The 23111-nt window shown below is 53.7% G+C and overlaps 1 protein-coding gene across 1 annotated transcript; it reads right to left on the reverse strand.

The window, feature by feature from the left end:
- Positions 1-35: 35 nt before the first annotated feature.
- Positions 36-17471, reverse strand: Dusp8 (dual specificity phosphatase 8). Its single transcript, XM_036199525.1, has 7 exons — positions 17071-17471; positions 11938-12260; positions 10364-10502; positions 5026-5192; positions 4031-4190; positions 3720-3843; positions 36-3490 (listed from the first exon to the last, which is right to left on the reverse strand). The coding sequence occupies exons 2-7, from the start codon at positions 12166-12168 to the stop codon at positions 2425-2427; spliced, it is 1887 nt and encodes a 628-aa protein (XP_036055418.1). The 5' UTR covers positions 12169-12260; positions 17071-17471; the 3' UTR covers positions 36-2424.
- Positions 17472-23111: the final 5640 nt, after the last annotated feature.

Here is a 23111-nt window from a genome sequence, read left to right on the forward strand (position 1 = left end):
CCCACAACCAATCCTAAGAAAGAGGCAGCAGAGGCCTGGGGAAAACATCGTTCTCATGATTTATTACAACACATTGTTTCAAATACAAAAGGAAGGATGGGAAAGTGCGGCCTCATAGGGCAAGGTCCCAAGGGGGAAGCTGGCACCCTGGTCCTCAGGGACCAGAAGCCTTGGGCAAGGGACCAGCTACCTCTCCTAACTGGACTTTCCAGAAAACAACAGGAGGGGGGCCAGGTGCATTCTGGGCCATTCCAGTGCCAGGCAGTGACCAGGTAGGAGGGTCAGAGAACAAGAGAGGCTTAGAGAGGACCCTCCACAGCTTGGAGAGTAGGTGAAAAGCCACCAGGGAGGGCCTGTGCTCCGTCTCTCCCCACCCTGCACAGAAGCAGGCAGCTGAGACCTTCTCCTCCATCTTGTCTGCTCACTTTGGAGTGACCAGGGTCATGAGTGAGTGAGATCAGAAACAGACTGAGGCCAATGGGCCCCATGTGTCCAGGATAGATGCCATATCTCTACCAAGAGAGGGGAGGGACCAGACCCAAGAGGGATCTTTAGGGTCCAACTGGTGGCCACATACTACTGTCTCCTGGACAGCAGTAGGGTGGGGGCAAGGAGGGGGAAGCCAGTGCATCCTCCACACCCAGGGTCACCTTAGAAATCCAATGACAGACAGGAGGCAAATTTACATAATTAATAATAATAATAATAATAAAATTAACCAATAATAATAAATACTTAAACCTCTAATCCATAGATTGCAAATACAATAGCTTATTTTCTCAGGGATCAGGATGGGTGGGATCAAGAGAACTGGAACAGGATTTTTGCTTAAGGAGGAGAATGACAGGAACATGGGGCAGTGGGTGAAAAGAACAAACAGAAGGACACAGCAAGGGAGGTGGGGTGGGAAGGTGCCACCCTAGGTCTTCTCCAGGACTCTGTCCTGCCCCAGCTGCCTGATACCAAGCCCCTAGCTTATTCCTAAAGGACATCCCCACTCCTAGACTTGGGGATATCTGAGGGCAAGGACCCTTATTCTGCCTCAAAACTTTGGGTCCCAAATGGTCCAAGAGGGTATTCAGCAAGGGTGACTGGTACTTTTCTCCTGTCTCTGCTCCTAGATTGGCTCTGAGGGGAAAAAAAAAAGCATCCCATCTTGAAGACACTGGGAAAGTATCCTGGGAAGAGAGCACACAGAGGGAATCTCTCCTGAGAACCCCTGTGGGGATGGGGTAGTCACTGAGGACTTCCCCCAGCATCTGTCTCTAGATGGGGTCTTTCTCTGCTTGGAGATAGTTCTCCCAAAGCTGAAGATTTCTACTTCCTGGAAGCCTAAGGGCTTGGTAGGTGCTTTGCTCCATCTGTAAGGAGCCTGCTCCAGAGACCTCTCAACCCACAAGTGCACCCGAGTTCCAAGTCCTACCAGGGGCAAGAGAACCCAGAATGAGAGCTTGGATCTACCCCCATATATACTGGACCCAGAGCTCCCCTCTGACCAGCAGAGCTAGCCCCTGCCAGCCCTGCTAGCCTAGCTGCCCCTGCCAGCATTTGACGCTGCCCCAGTCCATGCTGGGGGTGCTACTGGGCTTCCCAATAGGCAAGAGCACCTGCAAAGGAAAGAGAGAATCCTCCTCTGAATGGCCTCCTGGGCTCTTTTGAGGAACCAGACCTCACTCTCACAGAAGTGTGAGCTCTTTTGTCTACTCCATTCTTGCCTTAGGGGCTACCTCATCTGGCTCTCAGGAACCCCGTTGTCCAAGTCTCCCTGAAAACTCTGATCCATTGGGCCCAGTTCCCACCAATACCTGCCAAGGAACAGTCCTGGGGTGGGGGGATGATGGACTGGCAGAGAGGGTACCCCTATGCCACTAAGACTTGGCAACTTGAGGTGGGGGGGGGCTGCTGGTGGGGCCTTCTGAGGGACACGAGGGTCTCCCCCTCCCCTTATCTATGGCTTTGCTACAGAGCCCAAGACATGAGAGACAGGAGAGGAGAGACCAGGAGAGGAAGGAAAGTAAAGGACAAGGGGTCTACGGCTCAGTTTGTGGCAAATAAGGATTATTTTTTCCTTTTCCCCTTTTCTTATGTAAAAAGTGCAGGAAAGCTGGGCAGCTTTTTGCAAGGTCAGTAATATTTCCAGAGGGGAGGGGCGAGGAAGGGCCCAGGCCTGTCAACCCAGCTTGGGATTGAAGGTAGCCTCATATTGCTTAGAAACCTGTTTCAGTTTTAAATACCAGACAGTAAAAACAGAGCTTGAGGACCGCCCCGCACAGTTGCCAGATCACTAGCTTAAATAAATAAAAAATCGAAATATTTACTTCTTGATAAAAATTGCAGTAAAACCATTTGCCTTTCTGTGTGTTATATATAATATATATTTATACCTGGCCTGGCTGGAGCGGGGGCTCAGGGACTCCTGAAGGGTCACGATACTTCGATGACCTCCACGCTACCGGAGAAGCTGGCTTGCTTGCCTAGAGCTGCTAGCTCCTCGCCACGTGCCCGCCCCTCCACTATGCCCTCTTCGAACTCCATCTGGCAGCTGCGCCTCTTGAACTGTGTATCTGAAGCAGGCTCCTCAGACCAGCCCGTCCGCAGGTCCCGGGGTTCGGCCCGCGCCTCCCTCCTCCGCAGGTCACTGCTGCTGCCACCACCCGGTCCAGGTGCACCAGCACTCGCCCTGCCGAAGGCAGAGAACACAGCGCCCGGACCCTGAGCGCCCTCCGGGCTGAAGCACCAGGGTCCATCCGGCGACGGTGTGCCCGGGGAGTCCAGCGGCGGCACCCAGCCCCCGGGGCCAGCCGGCTGGCCAGGGCCGGGCAGTCCCGGTGCCGACAGGGCCGAGAGGCCATGCCTCGGAGTCTGCCGGGCCGTGTCTCCAAAGTTTAGGCCCAGGCCATGAGCCGGGGAGCGGGCCGGAGAACTGGCCGGGGGACGTCGCCGGCGAGGTCGTGGGCGCCCCTCTGGAGCCGAGTCTGGGCTGTCGGGGCTGGGCGAGGGCAGGCCCAGTGTCCCCCCAGATGGGCTGTCCAGCTTGCAGAGCTTCGGGGCTTCGCCGGGGTCGGGTGGGCCAGGAAAGTCAGGCCTCCTGCTGGGTGCATAGGCTGACTTGATGTCCAGGGAGAAGGAGCGCTTCAGGCGGTTGGTGTCCTGGAGGCGGTCAGAGGAGAGGTGCAGGCCGCGCAGGCCCTGCTGCAGCGCGCTGGTGGCTGGAGCTGTGCTTGGGATCAGAGCATCCCCTCCAGCACTCGGGCTGCCCTCCTTGGCTGCAGCGGCTGCCTCGCTCCCAGTGGCAGCGCTCTCTGAGGTAGATGGTGGCAGCCGGGGCAGTGGGATGCCTGCTGCCGGGCCCATGAGGGGCTCAGGGGTCCCCAAGTGAGGTCCATCACTCTGCAAGGCAGCCAGCAGCTTCAGACTCCTCTCATACTCCAACAGCTGGCCCAGGAAGTTGAAGTTGGGTGAGATGGAGGGGCGTCGATCCTTCACAAACCTGGGCAAGGAAGAGAAATTTGTCTGAACAGGCTTGTACCCAATTCCCCCCCTGCAGCACCCACTGCCACCTTAGGTATCCAAGCTTTGTGTTGGGCCCCAGCTTTCCCTCCCTGCAAGGGCAGTAGGTTGTACCATCCAAGTGGGTGGAGACAAGACGGGAGGGCAATGCTGTTTTTAGCCATTGGTTGTGGAGTTCCAGGTCCCTAGGGCCGGGAGAGGAAGAGTACCTGTATGCGTCGTCAGAGGACATGCCCATGGTTTTCATGATGTAGGCGATGGCAATGGTGGCAGAGCGAGAGATGCCAGCCAGACAGTGAACGATGACTTGGCAGCTGGACAGCTTGGCTTTATCTGGGGGCGGGTGGATGGGGGGGGGACCAGGTGAGGGCTGAGATTGCACTATTCTTCCCTGCCCAAGGTAGGCCCCTACCCTCTCTATGGCCCCAGGGATAGCCCTCCCCTCTGCCTCTGTCCAGTCTTCCTCTGGCCAGCCTCCCACACCCCATAGACAGTCACACCCTCCGGAGCCTCCCCTCACCAATAAACTCAATGGACTTGTCCAGCCAGGGCAGCAGCTTTTCACAGTAGTTATCATTGATGGGGATACGCATGAAACGGCTCTCACAGATGAAGTCCGGTTTAGGGCAGGAGTTGCTGGCATTGAGGACATAGCTTATTCCATTTTGGGTCATCAGATCCTGGAGGGATAGGAAGATGGGTCAGAATGGGGTAGCAGAGAAAAGCAAAGCCCCATTCTGTGTGTGTGTGTGTGTGTGTGTGTGTGTGTGTGTGTGTGTGTGTGTTCTCTCTCTCTCTCTCTCTCTGTGTGTGTGTGTGTGTGTGTGTGTGTGTGTGTGTGTGTGTGTTCTCTCTCTCTCTCTCTCTCTGTGTGTGTGTGTGTGTTCTCTCTCTCTCTCTCTCTCTCTCTCTCTCTCTCTCTCTCTCTCTCTCTGTGTGTGTGTGTGTGTGTGTGTGTGTGTGTGTGTGTGGTCTGTCTATCTCTCTCTGCAGACTAGAAGGACTCTAAAGTCTTGTGATGCTCCTGGGCCTCAGATTTTGTCTAGGATCTTGCTATTATGGAAAAGACTGGCTCTAGGGATTTCTTCTCATCTCAACCATTGAGCTCGCTGGATGGGCACAGGAAGGATGGCTTCTGTAAGCCACACCCACAGCCTGCATTGGGCTCCCAGGAATTTTATGGTCGCCTGGGCGGTGCCTTCATCCTTTTTCCCTCCTCACCATTTTAAAAACACGGGATTCTTTCAGAGCTGGCCAGTGGCCCAGTGACAGAAGTAGTTTGGCATGCAGGCTTCCAGCGCCCCACCACAGAAGAGTTCAAGAGCCTGCTTTTCCACCTAGCCTCGCAGGGTTCCTCCCTGGGCCATGCAGTGGTCCAGTGAGTGAGACTGTGGGTCCTCCTATGCTCCCACCTCATACTCATCTATCACCTGCTCTTCTCTTCAGACTACCTTAGGACCTAATTCCAGATCCCTCCTCTTCACATCATCAGCAGTGACCCACCTGTGCACTCACCTTGTTCAAGACATCTTTCTGAGAGCCCAGGTAGAGGTGAGGCAGGATACGGGTCAGGCCCACACTGGGCACAGGCAGGCAGGGCTGAGAGAGGCTCATGGATGGCAGGGTGGCAGGTTTTCCCTCACAGAGGCCTGGGAAGCAGGAGGAGAAGGTGGCGAAGCCCCCTGTAGGAGGAGACACAGAAGACTCTTAAGGAGGCTGGCCAGCCAGGGTAGGAGAGTTCCTCTGTGGACCCCAAGCCAGCCTGCTTCTGGCCTAGTACCTGGACTCCTGCCGCAGCACTGTTCTCTGCAGCACTGGGGGTGTGCTGCTGCCCATTTAGAGCAGGCACCTACGCCCACATTCCTCCTCAGGCTAATTAGGGACTGGCTCAGGGGCACTGCTTTGATGCCCATAAATGTGGGGTCAAGGTGGCCTGTCAGCACAGCACACAGAAGCCAGGCAGGGGATGGCTCAGACCTCATCAGGGTCTCCTCTTATTCCCCAGGCATGGCAAGTCCTTTCCCAGCCCCTGTACATCACTGGCCTGGGGCCAGGCTGGCACTTAGCCACTCTCCATGCTGATGCAATCCCTCCCTGACTCCAGTTGGCTGGAAGCCACAGGCCTGGGCTCTAGTGCCAGGCCTGGGAGGAAAGGTTCTGAGGTGGAGCCTCTTTGGGCATGACATCACCCACTGGAATTGCCATAGCCCACAGGGCATTTGTGGTCCAGCCATGGCTCCAGTCTACCCAGCAGGAGATGACAGAGAAACAGGAAAGCCTGCACACAGGGTACAAACAGCCTGCTCCCTGTGGCCACTGTCTAGATACATCCAAGATCCAGACTCTGGGCTGGGAAAGGAAACCCTCCACCAATTTGGGGGACCCAAGCTGGCTCCTCTGGTATGTCTGACTCAGTGACCACAGGCGAGGCAATGCTTCTGGCCTCAGTTTCCTTATTTTGCCTGTCACACAGCATTGTTGACAGGATCAGAAAAAAAAACAATAATAAAAGTGTGAAAATAGACCCAGCCACCTCTAGCCTGGCTGGGGTTCATCCAGAAACCAACTCTCAGCATGGTGAGGTGAGCTCAGCAGAATGGGACTTCCTATACTCCATGATGACAAGCTCTGACAAGCAAGTGGGCTCAGTTTCTGGTCTCAATCATACCATCCAAGTACAGGACACCTGGGCTAAGACCCAATGTGTCCCATGGAAGAAAGTGAGGAAGTGAGGACGATTTCTGGACGGACACACACACGGACACACACACGGACGGACACACACACACGGACGGACACACACACACACACACACACACACACACACACACGGACACACACACACACACACACACACACACACACACACTGCTTCCTGGTCTGGAAAGAGGCAGGTGCCAGGGACCTGGATAATTGCTAAGAACAGGGAAGCTTCTACCTTTGCTGCCACACTGGCCCAGCTCACAGACAGTATACACGCAACCTCTCAACCACTCTATCTGTTATGGCTGCTCCCTCTGTCCTCAATGAAATCTTATCTTTGGTGGCCTTAGGGGAGAAGCAGTGCCTTCCTCAGGAAGGCTAGGCAGGGAGGAACGGGTGGTTGTGGTGGTACCAGCAATGCTGCAGCTTACATGTAGGCACTCCAAGGGGAGGCTGAGTCGGGCATTGTGGGGGTCTGTGACACTCAGGTCTAGGCCCTAGAGGGATGGTGCCTCTGCACAGCCTCTTCCATGGATTACAGCCCCTTTTGTTTTCTTGTGGCTCTGCCAGAAGCCTGGGTCTGTCTTTCCTCTACAGCCTGCCCAAGGGAGGGCATGCATTCTACCAGGACCCCTGTCCACCCTACCCACAGGAGGGAGGTTCAAATGTTTCCACCAAGGATAGCCACCCCAGACTTCTTAGCAGCTTAGAAAGCTTCCCAGACTGAGCTGAGGCCCTTGAGCTCCCTTCCAGATCCACCCTATGGACTCTATCTCGCCAAGGCCTGAGGCTTCAGGGATTTGGGGGGCTATCCCAGGCTATGTGAGTGAGTGGAAATGGGGGTACCAAGGTTGAATGAGTGCACCTCAGTATTTTTAAGTTTCTGGGACACCTAGAAAATGCTCTGACTATCCCTGAAGCTCATTCTCCTACAGAACATTCCCATACACTGCCCCTACGCCCTGTACTTGGGAGGTCAGAGACAGTGCCCTTGTCAAGCCTGAGGTTTACAAGGAGACATATACAGAAACATGCATTTATTTGTGCACTGAACTTGGCACAGCCTGGACTAGTGACGGCCAGGCTTGCTCTGCTCTTATTACAGCCGCTAGGGTCTGAGGCATGACAGCATCTCCAGGCAGCAGGGCCATCACTGGCTCACATTCCACAGTGATGGTACCACTGTAGGCCACACCAACTCTCGGCTAAGGGTCTGCCTGCTGTTTAAAAGGCTAAGCCCCCCCCCCCCCGCCGCCCTTTCTCTAATAAGACACGCTGTGATGGATAATGTTGTCAATTTGACAGAATCTAGAATCACTCAGGAGAGAATTCTCCGGCAAACCTGTGGGGAATTACCTTGATTATGTTCACTGATGTGGGAAGACCCTTCTTAATTATGAACATAACCATTCCCTGGGCAGGGGGTCCAGGATGGTACAAAATGCAGGAAGTGAGCTGAGAGCAGCCTACCCACATTTACTTACAGTCCTGTTCCTGATTGTGGATGTAATGTGATCAGCTACTTCAGGCCTGCAATCTTAATTTCCTTACCGTGATGGCTGTATCCTTACCTGTGAGCCAGATAACCCTTCCTCCCTGAAGTTACCTTTGACTAGGTGTTCTATCACAGTAGCAGAAAAGGACCTAAAGCATACTGACATCTAGGTTAAAACTCTTTCTTAATAAACTCTCACTTTACTTAAGGAAAAAAGGGACTAAGTTCATTAACCCTCTGTGGAGGTTTGAATGCCATTGGCCCACACAGGCCCATAGGGAGTGGCACTGCTAGGAGGTGTGACCTTGCTGGAGTGGGTGTGGCCTTGTTGGAGGAGGTGTGTCACTGGGGGTGTGTTTTGAGGTTTCAAATGCTCAGGGCAGGTCCACTGTCTCACTCTTCCTGCTGCCTGCAAATACAGATGTAGAACTCTCAGCTACCTCTCCAGAACCATATCTGCCTGCATGCTGCCATGCATCCTGCCACACTCCCTGCCATGTTAATAATGGACCAAACCTCTGAACCCCCAATTAAATATTTTCCTTTATAAGAGTTGCTGTGGTCATGGAGTATCTTCACTGTAATAGAAACTCTAACTAGCCAGGTGGTCTTTAATCCCAGCACTCAGGAGATAGAGACAAGTGGATCTTTGTGAGTTCGAAGCCAGCCTGATCTACAGAGAGAGTTCCAGGATAGCCAGGGCTATCCAGAGAAACCTCGTCTCAAAAAAAAAACAAAAGAAAAAGAAAAAAGAAAGAGAGAGAGAGAGAGAGAGAGAGAGAGAGAAAGAAAGAAAGAAAAGAAAGAAAGAAAGAAAGAAAGAATGAATGAAAAGAAACCCTAAGGCACCTTCTCCCAGACAACACCACTGTGGGGCACTGTTTGAGTTCCCAGTACCCTCTCCTGATTGCCTTCACTGGCCATACCCATCTCCCTGAGCTTCCTGTGAGCACCAGCCAGAGGAAGATATTTAAAAGCCTGGTCTCTGTTGTATTGCCAGGAGACCAAGGGACTATGTGTGCTGTGAAGTTACCCCTAGCCCCTACTCAGGAGTCTGTTCCTGATTCGACACTAGCTCAGCAGGGGCTGTGTCAGGTGTTGTTACTTGAGTCTGACTCAACACTACATTGACCAGGAGGGCTCCCTGGCTCAATGCTTGGATGAATGGGGACAAGGACTCAAACTTGGCAAGACAGACATCTAGAACTGAAGGGAGCTGGGTAGAGCACAACCAGGTCCAGATGAACCCTTTGGGAGGATCCCAGCCCTGGAGTACTCCAGCCTCCAATATTGTCCTTGCCTTTTGCCCTTTGCCCAAGAGACAAGACCTGCCAGATTTTGAGCTGTCTTGCTAGGGCCAGGAAGGGTGCTGCTTCACAGCCTTCATATTTTCAGAAGAACTTCATGCTTCCATTTATGACTAGGGTACTGAATTAGGTCCTGGAGGAGTTCCTATAGGCCTAGTGGACTTGTAAAAAGGCCCAGACTCCTCTCCCTCCCAAACTAAGCCTAGGAGGCTGGAGCTATGGTACAGCTATATGGCTTCTGGTTCCAAGAATTCTCACATGCAACAATAAATCATGAATCCTACCCAGAAAGGCTCCTTATCTATACAGATACCAGAAGTGGGGTGAATGTACATATGCATGTGGCTGAGACCAGAGGCTCAGGGCACATAGACACACAGATATCCTTGGGCCATACTGGCCACATAGACACTCGCCCTACCCATGATACTGAGCCTCCAAACCACTTGAAGCCCCTCAGGTTGGGTTCATCTACCTAGCAGTCTGGCTAAAGCAGTCCAGGCCCTCCCAGCCTCCCTCTCAGGTTGGGCTAGATGTCATTGTACTCATGGGATTCTGGTGCCACTAAACTGGACTGGCCACCCACTCACTTATTCCACCTCGTATGCAGTGGGTGTGGAGGACACTCCATCAGCTCTGTGCTATGCAGAGGCTACCAGCATGGGCACAGGGCATCAGCAAAGGGCCCAGATTCCAGCCAGCCAGAGCAGGCATCCTGGAACAAGCCCACTCTAGCAGCTATTTAGGAATCTAGGCTGCCTCCCAGGGAGGTAGATTCTACAAAAGCCCTTTCAGCCACGGCCTGAGGGTGAGTGTGCCTAAGCACATGGTTGAGAGTGGGAGTATGAGACATGAGTCAGCGGGTGTGTGTGACTCTGAGTGGAGACTGGAGGCCAGCTGGCCAGACTGCTTTTGGAGCACAGGTAGCCCAGAGACATACTCTGCTGGTCCCTTAAGTAGTAGCCACAATGGAATAGGCTGTTGTGAGATAACCTGTGTTCAGCTGGCACCTTCTCTGAGTAGGGCCCCTGCTGTGTGACCAGTTCTGGAATAAATTGAGGTTTTCAGGAGGTAAAGCCTCCACATCTTCTCCTTGAGACAGGGACAGGTTGTGGCCTGGGTCCCTGGCCCCCTCTCTACCAAAAACATAGCTTTGGGGAGCTTCTGCTTATCCACCTCTTCTGCTGTTGTAGGGAGAGGTGGGTTTTGAGAACTCTAGAGGCACTAGCATCCCCTTACTAGCTTAGACTTCTGCTTCTCTTCTGACACTCCTGTCCCAGCCAAGGGCATGGGGAGGGGTGCTTGGAAGAGAAGGTATCCCATAGCCTGGCCCATCCCTGGAGTTCACCTGTGAGGATGGCCACACTGTTGAAGCAGCCGTCCAGCTTGCTGAGCAGGATGGACAGGAAGCTGTCTGCTGCCAGCACACTGGCATCTCGAGTGCTCTGGTCATACACTACCACATCCTGTGGTTCTGTGGCATCCACCTAGAGGGCCATAAGTTGCAGAAGTTAGGCCATTTGAAAGATCAGGGTGGCAGAGGACAGGAGGCAGGGGGCTGCTGTCATCCTCCCTCCCACTCCCTTGGACAGGCAGAAAAAACCCATGGTTCCACTCACAGGCTTTGCACCAGGCAAGGACTGGGGATTGGGGGTGGCTTGAGTTCTAGGCCGCCATGACTTTCATGGGCAAAAGTACCAGAAGCAGAAGCGTTAAAGAGCACAGGTAGATATAATGGGGCCCCAGAGAGCGCATACACATAGCCTGGGCTGGCTCCTGGGCTTCCTAGAAGGTCAGTGCCTCTTTTCTTATTTGTTGTTCCCCAGCCCCTGATGGAGAAACTGGGGCTGCAATAGGACTCCCCTCCCCAAACACCACCAGGTCAGGAGGCAGAAGCTGAAAGCTGGGGTTCTTCCTGCCTTTCTCCCCATGGTGGTGGCCTTAGGGCCAGATGTTGAGGGGCTTTTGCTCAGACAGGCTGATGTCCCTGCCTCCCAAGCACACTCAGCCTTTAAGCTAGCTGAGCTGTCAACCCCAGGCTGGATGATGTCATCAGCAGCCAATAGGATTGCACTCTGGCTGGAGTCCTCGCTGGGGGTGATTAATCACTGGATTCCCTTCATTGGCACCACAGGGAGCCAGTTCTGGCCTTGGAGTGGGGGACTCCCGACAAGCGGCATCCCACCTGGGTTCTCTCACATCATAGCCTGGACTCAGGCAGTTTGGAGACGGAACCCCTTCAAAAGCCTCTGGTCTGTTGGCGTGCCCCCGAACCCAAAGGAGGTGGGAGAAGTTGGTAGTTGGTGCTACCCCAGGCCACACATGCTCCTGGATAGGCTACTCCCTCTCCAGCTATTGTACTGGATAGTCCTGGGGAGAAATCTATCCCTTTCTCCCAGGAAGGATGGCCCTTCTTGGGGGCCACAGAGAGCATCTGGGTTACTGAAGAATCTGGGAGGTGGGAGGAGGAAAGGGGAGGCTAGTGAAATGGTCTGCCTAGTATAATCCCCTTAGTCACCCCTTCCTGGCCGCACTCTAGTCAGAGTAGCCAGACCCAGCTGTCCTTGTCCTCAGAATACACCAGCCTGCTGCATCTACCCGGTTCTACCCTCTGTGTAAGCCCACTTTCTCTTATCCATTCAGCAGTCCTCCCTCTGAACCTGCCCTGTAGATGGGGAGACAAAGGAGCTTCCCACCACTTCTAGAGGAAGGTCTCACTAGAGGAGACTGCTCTACAGCACTCCCAGCTGTGACCCCAAGGAACCCAGTTTGGAATTAGAGGACAGAGAAGGGGAAGTGCTTGATCAGAGGACTCTTGGGCCCCAGGCCTAGGAGCTCCAGTCTCTTTCCGAGGTGACATGTGCATGCTTGCTCAGGAAAGGTCAGCCCCAGGGTTGTATGCAAGGGTGGGAACGCACATACCTGGCTGCGTGTAGCTGGCTGGATGAGCTCAGCAATGGTCACTTTTCCCTGCTGAAGGCGCCGCTTCACCAGCTTGGAACAGCAGATATTCACCGAGCTCAGCACATGGCAGCTGTTGTATTCCACGAAGGATCGACTGTCGATGACCAAAGGTCCCCCAGGCCCACCACGCAGCAGACTGGCCAGTTTCTTGGCATCCATCACCTTCCTCGGGAGCCGATCCCCAGCCATGGTGGGGTGGTAGGCAGTGGGGAGAGTGACCCCTGCAGTGAGGAGGGCGTGGCCTTGCAGCGTTCTGGGTACCCTAGTGCATGGCGCCAGACCTGAGGGAAAGGTGAGTGGTCAGCAGGTGGGATCTGGGTAGCTACAGTTGGCTCCCAGGCAGGCTCTATGTTTGGCAGCTGGCATGTCCTTTGGGCCCTTCATCCTGGATGGATGAATCAACACCTTCCCCAGTAAGGTGAGTACATAGAAGAGACCCTGACCACCCACTACTCTGCCTGGGTTTTGGTGTAAGGCTGAGGACAAATTAGGACCCAAAGAAGGATTCTTATTATGGTCTCTGGGGTGCAGCTAAACATGTGCCTTCTGTCCTGCTGGTCTCCCCATTTTCCTCTTCTCAGGACCCTAGGGTACAGAGCTTGTCTCTCTGCTCTTCTCCCAGCTAGGGACTCTCAGACCTCCCTCCCCTTTTTGACACAGTGCTGCATGGTCAGTTCCTAGAATTCATCTCCAGGAAAGGTTCTCTAAGCTCATAATCTGGCTGCTGGCGGATAGAAGTGCAGGACCACCCACCACCCCTACCACCCCACCCTGCTCATGGGCTCCTGGAGGCTGAAGGCCGGGTGCTGGGAGCCCCTGTTTCACTGCAACTGTGTGTGCTTCGGGCTGAGGGTGGTGCACTCCAACCATTGCACAAAGGGATGGAGGTTGTCAGCTCTAGGATAAAGGTTGGGGTACTGGGGATGCATGGAACTGCTGGACCTTCTGCGTGGCCCCAGAAGCTCTTGAGCTGAAGAGTGTGTGGAGGAACTAGAGATAGATGGCATCAAGGGAGCTCTAGAAGCCCCATCAAACAGGCTTGATGGCCCTCATCTGTCAGGTGCTGTCTTCCCTGCAGCCCCCAGGACACATGCTATGTCAGGACAATGAGTTCACCTTAAACTGGGAACATTGGGGCTTGAGGCAGTGGGAGGTGAAATAGTAGCGCCCCCCTTCTCCCATCTAACCTCACAAATGTAGTGGGGTAGGGTGGAATTTAGCTCTTTAGAGTTTGGCCCATTCCCACTCCTCCACTGCAGCCAGGAATCCTGGGGTGAAGGGTCCTCTGGCTTTCCTGGGGTCATGTGGGCAGCCTACATGGAGCTACCATGCTGGTGCAAGGGCATCACTTCCAGGACTTGGGCAATGCACAGTCAGTGGGAGCTAATCCCTGATATTTATGTGAGTCCCAGGCCTCTCTGCAAGTTCTTCACTGGAGAGCCAGGCCTGGACCAGTCACACTGAGGAAGCTCAAGAGAAAATAGACTACTTGTGCAGTGGGTCCTCTGTCCAATGGAAGCATTCTGACTTAATGCCTATTTTCGCTCTTTGGGGGATATTTCCCTGAGTTCTAACCAGAATCTTGCATGAGGGAACAATAGGCTGATGGTTAGGACCTGGGCCAGAGAAAGGAGCAGGTCCTCCCACTAGCAGGGCTGGACAGGGGACTAAGAGTCCAAGACCTTCAGAGGACCATAATGGAGATGCTGGGGTAGAGACGGCCTTTTGGCCCTCCCACCCAGCAGTTTCCACCTCCCCCCAGATGAGTGGGTTGGGTTAACTGCATCAAGAGAAGCAGAGAGTCCAGGGAGCCAGAAGGTGCAGCCCCACCCTCTCTGCAGCAGCCCTTGAACTACCCTGAGGGCAGCTGTGCTGGGGGTGCCCCTTCTGAAGACCCTCATCACAGAACCTCCAAGGGGCTGCGGCTGAGGATGCCAGGGAAAGGAAGCCTGAGAGAGACCCAGAGGGAAGGGCAGGGGAGAACCGGTTGATGGGGTTGATGGCAGGTGGGATTGGGGGCAGCTTTGTTCAGGCCTGTTTCCTGTCCCTTCCTCTACCTCCCAGGGAACCCTGAGAACAGGAGCTGGGCCCTATTAACCATTACAGTATTGTTATTTGCTGCGGAGGGGGACTCATTAGCAAGTTAGCACCTCCGTTGTTGCCATGGCAACAGCAGAGGTGCCAGGCAACGGCTGCTCCTACTGCAGCAGCCACTAAGCAGGCTGCTCTGCAGATCAGGCAGGACTCCCTCCTCTGTGTTCCCACTCCTCCATGGCAGGTGCCCAGTAGCTCTGATCTATCGCTCAAAGACAGCAGTGGAGCCCCTTACTCTAACCCTGTCCTACTTGGCTCTGATTCCCAGGACCCAGCCCCATACTGCAGCTCACTGGCTCTGCATTCCTCTGAGGCCATCAGTGTACTGCACTGCAAAGATCTGGATGAGCCCCCTCACACAGGAACCCCTGCACTATGCTGGTCTTCAGTAGCACATCCTGACAGCACCTCTTTGTACCCTCACTCCTGGCTTCCTCAGTGTTGGGCATCAGGCCTAGAATTCATTGGGGCTAGAAGTAGAGATGCAGGGTCAATTCTGAGAAGGTCATCAGGGCACAGATAGAGCATGCAAAATCTGAGCAAAGCATGTGCTCTCAAGTACTCCTTGCCCAGTCCTTCCCAGGAAGTACAGCTATCAGCCTATTCCTCCAGAACCCTGAATGGGGTTAGGGGTGGTCAAGATCCTCTATGCAGAAGCTGTAGGCCTTCATCAAAGCCATGAGGCAAGCATTCCTAAGTCCAAAATCAGAAGAAGGCCTCTCCCAGGCATGCTCAACCAATGACCACGCCCCTCAGGGAGGTCCTGGACAGCCCCCATTATGGAAGCCAGGTCCACAGTTCAGCCTCTGTGGCACTGTTCTCTGAGCATGGGAACACACCTCTTCGCACATTGGCAGATGCATGCATTATTGACAATCCATCTTGTCCCTGAGTGCAATTATACATGTGTCAATGTGTCCATCTGCACATACATACAGCATTACAGTCTTCTGGAGAGCATGGCTTAAGTATACAGATGTACATATACCCTTGTCTTCGGCATATCAAAGGTCCTGGTGCCCATATATCAAGTGCCAGGCCATTACCTTTCACACTGGGGTTCCCATACAGCATGTTCTGGTCCCTGAGTCCTTATGTGACCAACAAAAGCCCAAGTCCTGGATGGGCATCCTCACCAAGCTACTTCTTGGTCAGTGCCTAGTAACAACAAACTCCCTACTTCTAGGGATGGCTGCCAGGACCATTAGCCACTGTAAGACTGGGTCTCCCTCACAGTGATCTAGCCTGAGTGTCCTTACCCACAGCCAGGCAGGCTTTCAGGAAAGAGCCAACAATTAGGGGCCCAAGACACTGAGATGTCAGATCACTGTCACACATGGCACTTCTGGAGACCAGCAGAGACCATCTCCTAGGGGGAAGGGGGTGGCCTTAAATGTTTTTGCATGGCAGTTGAGCCCATGACTTCTCTGGCCAGGATCCCCTGTACCCTTGCCCCTAGGAGAGGGGACAGAAACATTTGTCTCAGGCAAATGGCCAGGCCAAGAAGAGACAGTGGAGGCCTGAGAAAGCCATGGTCCTGAGAGGTCCAGTCAGATTCTCTGGCTCATAGGGTTCTTAGGACCACAGCCTACTATCTCTTCTGTTGTGGACTCAGCCTCTGTCCCTGCTTTCTCTATGAGCTGCACATCTGAATCACTTCAAATCCACAGATGTACCCCATCGAAACACCTGTCCAGTTGAAACTTCTGGGCTGGGACATCAGTATCAGCCCAAGAAGAGAAATGCTGGCAGCAGTCCTAGACATTGACTTGAAGAATCTTTCTGCATCTCTATTCTACTAAGTCCTCAGAGGCAGCCTCAAGTCTCCCAAGGGCACCAGGGCAAGAGGGAAAGAGAACCTGCCCAGCAACTCTCCTGAGGTCTCTAAGCTGAGTGCAGCAGTCAGACATAAAGCTGAACCTACAGCTCCTGGTCATATGATCTGCTCATCTCTAGCAGGTGCTTGTTAACTAAGGAATGGATACACGGGGACTCTGACCTCCTTGAGCAGAGCCTGGCACTGTAGGCTACACTCACCTATCCAGCTACCCCCCCCCGGGGGGGGGGGGGGGGGAAGCAAGTGTGAGGGTGGGTCTACAGGTCACTGGATTTCCATTCTGAACCCACTCGTACAGTGAAAGAAGCTGTGGCCTGAGGCACACCCACCCCCACCCCAAGCTGCACAACAGAGCATTGCAGATGCCACACTGGTCCCCCACCCCCATCATCACTGCATCATCAGGGCCCCCATCTCTCTGCTGCCGACGCAGCAGCACACCCTGTCAACAAGGAGTCAAAGGCAAATTCACCCAAGAGGTCTGATCTAGTGGAATCTGGGCCTGTCTTTACCCCTCCACCTGCAAGGTTTGGCCCACGGGTACCCGTAGCGGCTGACTGGCCGCTCCCTCCCAAGGTGGGCAGAAAGGCCAGGAAGACAGGCTGCAGGAGGCGGCTGTGCCGGCCCCTCCCCCAGCATCGCGCCTGCTGCCTCTGTGTCGGGTAAGGATGTTCTTTATCCGCAGAGGCCAGTAGAGCACCCTAAAGTGAGGGTGACAGGACAGCCATCAGAGAGCCGGAGAGTGGGGGTCTTAGGGCCTCCCCTTCAGACACAGAGCCTACCACAGGCCGGAGCCGACCTTCTGGCGTCGGAGGTTTCGCATCTCGCTGCGAGCTGCAGCCGCGGACGACCTTCTCCAATTCTGGCCGCCAGCGGGGGCGCCTTGCAGGAATTCTCACTGATCTGTGCTGGATGTCAGCCCTCCCCCACGAATCCCTAGGTCTCTAATGTACGTCGCTCCAGATAAGAAGGAATGAGCGTAGAAAGACGGCTCGGTGCAGGCGCGGATTCGCAGCGCGCGCCGGGCGCAGGGCAGAGCCATCTATCCATTCCTTGGTGCTCCAAAGAGCCTTCTCCAGGGCGCACACCCGCTGAAACCTCCCTCACGCCCCAGGCCCACACCGGGCTCCGAACCCGACCGGTGCCCGCGCCCGGCTCACCTGGACCTCGCTTGCCGTGGGGGTGCCCCCGACGTCGGTGCCGCGCTCAGGGCACCCGTTCTGTCACACCACCCATGGGCCCTTCGGGGGCCCGCAGAGCCGGGGCAAGGGCCGGAGAGGCGCGCGGGGCGCGTCGCCGCCGCCGCCGTCGTCGTCGCCGCCACCGCGGGGAGCGCTCGCTCGGGACGGAGCGCGCGCACTGCGGTCGGGCACGCGCGCTCACGGCGCGCATCCCAGCCCGCAGCTTGGCGGGCGCGGCTGGCGGCTCCGGCCCGGCTCAACGTCCGGCGTCCGGCGTCCGGCGTCCGGGTGGGGCGGGGGTCCGCGGAGCCGGCTCCGCCACCGCGGGAGCCGCGAGTGACAGGCCCGGGGCGGAGGGCGGGGCTGCCGGCGGGGATGAGGTCATGCCGAGCGAAAAAGCCCCTGACGTCACCTGCAGCCAATCAGAGTGGGCCGCTCGGGGGCAGGTGACGTCAGCGGAGCGGGCGCTGGGTGCGGAGTCCTGGCGGCAGCCGTGGGTCTTTCTGCCACCGCCCTCGGTCCCCCGCACCCCGCTCTCCTCGGGCACCGACTCTTAAAGGGGCCACGCATGCCGCGGCTCCCCACCTCCAGGAAGCCTTCCCAGCCCAGGGCTCCTGGTGGCCCCAAGAACCCTCAATCTCACGGCACTCTGACCCGCGCCTACTGTTCCTGTGTGCCCTCCTGGACTGGAGCTGTCGTCGGTTCTTTCCTTCCCCTAGTCTTTGTTCACGCAGGGACGCCCTCCAAGAGTGCGTCTCCCTAGCCCCGGTGCAGCCCGAGCACGCGCTCACGGAGAACCGCGCCCGCAAAGCGCCTTACCTGCGGCGTCCACGTTCGTCCTTTCCACGACCCCTGGAGGTGGGAACCCAGCTCTCTACCTTGAGGGAGAAGCTCCGAGGTTAGGCGGTTTGCCTCAGGTCACTCATCCCGGGAACTCCGGAGCTGGTGCTCCAGACCCACCGATGCTCCCCAGGCGGCACTGCCCCCTACCTATGACATTCAGTCCTTGATGCTTCTAGTGAAAAGACTCCTGGAAACAGTCATCTGCTCCCACCTAGACATCTCCACTACCCGCTGGGGACTGTCGGCCTCATCCCACTGTGCGAGCACAACCACGTGAGCACTCAGAACAAAACACGGGTAATTACAACTAGGGCAGAAATACACAGGGGTCAGGCAGATCTGAGAGGAAGGGAAGTATTGAGCCACCCTGGTCCACCTGCCGGCAGAAACCACTTGAAAACTCCTTAGTTTTCTCCTTCCTCAGGATCTCATTTTACAATCCAGGTTGGCCTAAAACTCTATATTGTATCCCAGGCTGGTCTCAGCCTTGAGTGTTAAGATTACAAGCACCCACCACGATGCCAGGCTACCTCAAACATTTCACAAAAGTGCCCCTATCTAGGCTGCTGGGTGAACAGTGAGGTGACCAGATAGCATGAATCTCCTGTTGGTGGGGGGAGTGGTTCTGAACTTCCCCTGGGAGTACAGCCCCTCACTAGGAGGAGAAGGCTAGTTGAACGAAGTCACAGAAAATGAAGCAGGCACAAAGGAACACTCACTCCCATGCTAGTGTGGGTTAGGTAAAGGATACTAAAAAGAACAGTGGGTGCTGGGCAAGGCTCTGCAGGGACCTCCTCTACCCTGCTGTATCCTGCTTGGCTTGGTTCACCATGGGTGTTTGAAGACAGCTTGCAGAAATCTCCCTATGTAGCTTAAGGGGAGTCTGGGAGTCTAGCCTGGGATTAATACAGGTTGGAGGGAAGAGTTGTCTCTGGCTCAGAAATAGCACAAAATAAACAAACAACTTGGGGGTGCTGCCAGGAAGGAAGCCTGAGGAGCCCTAAGGATGTTTGGGGTTGGCACTGGGTTCAGATTGTTCTTTCCCTGCCTTAGGCTCGGCCCTGAATGGTGGTGGTGGTGGGGGGTTCTCCTACTGGGGATAGCCCTTGAAGCTGAAGCTGGCCAACTCCACTGGATGCTTACTCAGGTCAGTGTTGGGGTGAGGACTGCTGATGTGCTGGCTTTCTGTCCACTTTGAGCCCAAGGAATGGGGAGGCTGGGGTCTGGGATGGGGGAACAACTCAAGGCTGAGACCTGGGCAGGTCCAGGTGGCAGGTAGGACATGTAGGATTCCTGAGGAGGCAGCAGCAGGTCTCAAAGAGCTTGGGGTCTGTAGGTATGGGGGCTGATGGAGGAGCGGTGGGTCTCCTGGTGTGTGTGTGTGTGTGTGTGTGTGTGTGTGTGTGTGTGTGTGAGAGAGAGAGAGAGAGAGAGAGAGAGAGAGAGAGAGAGAGAGAGGTGACATCACTCTACCAGACCCAGGAGGAACGGGGGGGGGGGTACCCTAAAAGGGTGTCCAGGTGAGGAAGAGTGTGGGAGGGTATGGTCTGATACTCTGGGAGTGCCCATTAGATCTCTGGTTATGCTGGCGCAGATTCTTGACAGGTTAGAGCAGCAGGCCGCAGGTGACCTGGAGATCCTTCTGGAAACCCCAGGTGGGTGGAATGGACAGCAGCCTGTCCCCACCCTTTTGAGACTAGGACACAATATTGTAAACAGTATAATCAGGTTGCAAAAAACTCAAAATATTTCAAGTAAGTTTGTAGTTTTGTGTTGGGACACACGTATGGTAATGCTGGGGCAGATAACAATTTGTGGGTGGGCTTGCTAGGTGCCATACAAATGTCATATAAATGGTGCTAGTTATGTACCTTGCCAGGACTACCTGCTCTGCAAACCTATGCCTTCTCAGTGGGGTGCTCAGTCGTGTGAGGCAGTCTTCTGGAGTGCTGGTCATTGGAGTATATATTCACAAATTGAGTGGGGATTAGAAGTGTCTGGAGCCAGCAAAGCAGTCTCAGGATGCCGCTCTCCTATGTGCTGGACCTCCGTGCCAAGGGAGGACAATATCCAATCTCTGGTGGCCCTGTGGGCACTGGAGCCCGCGGGTGAGCGCACCATGCCGGCCCCAGCCTATGGACACCTTTTGGAGTCCCTTGTGTTGACAGGATTCTACAGGGGCTAGGGGCTCGGGCAGACTGAGGCAGTCCTGGCTGGAGTTGTTGAGGCAGGGTCCGGCAGGTGCAGCGAGCTTGGGTCCCTCTGCTCTGTCCACGGGCGCCCTCTGCCGCCCACAACAGTGCTCTGTGAGGGCTGGCCACCTGAGGGGCAGCTAGGTCGCCAGAGGCTGACCCCACTGCCTGACAAAGAGAAGTGAATATTCATCTCTCTGTTGTCAGCCTATGGGGCATGAGAACCATCTGTGCCCTTGGGCTGCCCAGCCTGACTTCTAAGAGGAGGAACCGGTAAATGAAATGTTAGTGCAGCAGATGGCCCTTTCCTGATTGAAAAAAATATTTATTATCATCATCACCAGTGTGGCAGTGCCAGGGATCCAACCCAGTGCCTTGTGAATGCTAGGCGATCGTTTTGTCACAGAGCCACACCCTCCATCCTTATTTTTAAATTCTATTTTATGGTCAAATACACACACTTTCAACATTGAAGAGCACAACCCAGAGGCCTTGAGAATATTCAGGTTGCTATGTACTGCCACCACCATCCATCTGCCGAACTCTTTGTCTTCCTACAGAACAGAGGTCTCTACTAGAATTTATCCCCCTCAGCCTCATGGACCACCGTTCAAACTGATAATTTTTTTATTTAAAAAAGGTGATGTTTATTCTTTCTTTTTATTAATTAAATTTATTCATTTCTTTTTATATCCTAACCACAGTTTCCCTCCCTCCTGTCTTCTTATTCCCTCCCCTACCTCCCCCTCACCTCCTCCTAATCTACTCCTCTGTTTCTGTTTAGAAAGGGCCAGGCCTCCCATAGGTGTCAACAAAGCATGGCATATCAAGTTGAGGTAGGACTAAGCTCCTCCCCTTGTATTAAGGCTGGGAAAGGTAATCCAGTATAAGGAAGAGGTTTATTCTTACACTTTATTATTTTTATTGTTTTAACTGATGAAGTAGCTTTTATTCATTTATTTTTAATGTATATGAATGTTTTTCTGCCTGTGTGGATGAACACCATGTGCATCCAGTGCCCTCAGAGGCCAGAAGAAGATGTCAGATGCCTTGGAACTGGACTTGTAGACTGTTGTGAGTGACATATAGGTGCAGGGAACTGAACCTGGGTCCTCTGCAAGAGCAGCAAGTGTTCTTTACTTCTGAGCCATCTCTCTAGTCCTCCTGCTACTGTCCACACCCTTAAAGTCTACAGTTAGCATGTAAAGTTATGGGCTTCTATTATGATACTTTCACACACACATCCCACCATTGCCCTCCACTATCCCCTTGCCGCTCTCTTGCTGGCAACATTTCCCCCCAAATAGCTTCCTCTGTTTCCCTCATACACGTTCCATTTTCTTTTCTTTCTACCCTTCTACATCCCTTAAGATTCCTTCTTGTCTTTCTCTTTTTAGTTTGTATGTGCTCACAAGGGCATGTGGTTTATATGCCTTTGTGCACAGTGGAGGCCAAAGGAGGATGTTGTAGATCACTCTTCACCTTATTCCTTTAAGGCAGGGTCTTTCCTTGAACCTAGAGCTCCTACTTTTCTAGTTATGCTAGAAGCCAGCAAGCCTCAGAGATCCTTTTTTCTTTACTCCCCTTAGTGCTAGGTCCACAGGCATCTACAAGACCTTGTTACATGGGTGCTTTGATCCAAGCTCTTGTCCCTGTGCTTGGACAGTGTCTTAGTTAGGGTTTCTATTGCTGTGAAAAGACACTATGACCATGGCAACTCTTATAAATGAAGACATTTAATTGGGATGGCTTCCTTACAGTTTCAGAGGTTCAGTCCATTATCATTATGATGGGGAACATGGCAGTGTGCAGACACATATGGTGCTGGAGTAGTAGCTGAGAGTCCTACATCTTGCAGGCAACAGGACATTGACTGAGGCACTGGGTGTTTTCCTGAGCATAGGAAACCTCAAAGCCTGCCACTACAGTGACACACTTTCTCCAACAAGGCCAAATCCATTCCAACAAAGCTATACCTCCTAATAGTGCTACTCCTATGAGATTATGGGGTCCAATTACATTCAAACTACCACAACCCACTCCCAGAAGCTTTTAACAATATCATAATGCAAAATTCATTTAGTCCAATTTCAAAAGTCCCCATAGTCTCTTCTGAGATTCATGCAATCTCTTAACTGTAATCACTTGTAAAAATCAAAATAAAAAAGCAGATCACATAATTACAACATATAATGTCACAGGATATACATTACTGTTCCAAAATGCAGGGAAGGGAACATATCAAGGAAATATTGGAGCAAAGCAAAACTGAAAACCAGCTGGGCAAACTCCAGACTACAACCTACTTCTTTATCTTGGGCTCATTCCACTTCCTGTTAGCAGCTGTCCTCAGCAGGTATCCCACAACTCTGGCATCTCTAAAATCTTGAGTTCTCAGCTGGGCAGTGGTGGTGCACGCCTGTAATCCCAGCACTTGGGAGGCAGAGGCAGGTGAATCTCTGTGAGTTCAAGGCCAGCCTGGTCTACAAAGCGAGTTCCAGGACAGGTGCAAAGCTACACAGAGAAACCCTGTCTCGAAAAACAAACAAACGAACAAACAAACAAACAAACAAACAAAAAACAAACAAACAAAAATCTTGAGTTCTCTAAGGCAATCCAGGCTTCAACTTTACAGCTTCATCTAATGGCCTCTCTCCTAGGCCTTCATTCAGGGACACCCCTGACACATGCCTGGCCTCAGCAGGTTTTTTTTTGGGGGGGGGGTGCAGAGGCAAATTCCATAACCTGTTTTTTAACTCTAAAGACAGAACCACATGGCTGAAGCTGCCAAGTTCTGCTGCTTACTAGGGTTGAAATGTGTCCCCCTTGTTCAATTACATCTTCACCAGCTTTCTTTTCTTCACTGCTTAAGCTTGGCTGTTCTGGAACTTGCTCTATAGACCAGGCAGACCTCAAACTCAGAGATCCTCCAGCCTCTGACTCCCTGGTACTCGGATTAAAGGTGTGCCCCCACCACACCTGGTT

This window comes from Onychomys torridus, chromosome 1, assembly GCF_903995425.1.
Source record: "Onychomys torridus chromosome 1, mOncTor1.1, whole genome shotgun sequence".
NCBI lineage: Eukaryota > Metazoa > Chordata > Mammalia > Rodentia > Cricetidae > Onychomys > Onychomys torridus.

Coding starts and splice junctions, on each gene's coding strand:
- Dusp8 (XM_036199525.1), bottom strand. CDS start 12,168: ATGGCTGGGGATCGGCTCCCGAGGAAGGTGATGGATGCCAAGAAACTG. Junction 5,193..10,363: donor CAGTGTGGCCATCCTCACAG/GTGAACTCCAGG, acceptor CTCCTCCTACAG/GGGGCTTCGCCACCTTCTCC. Junction 4,191..5,025: donor AGAAAGATGTCTTGAACAAG/GTGAGTGCACAG, acceptor CTATCCCTCCAG/GATCTGATGACCCAAAATGG.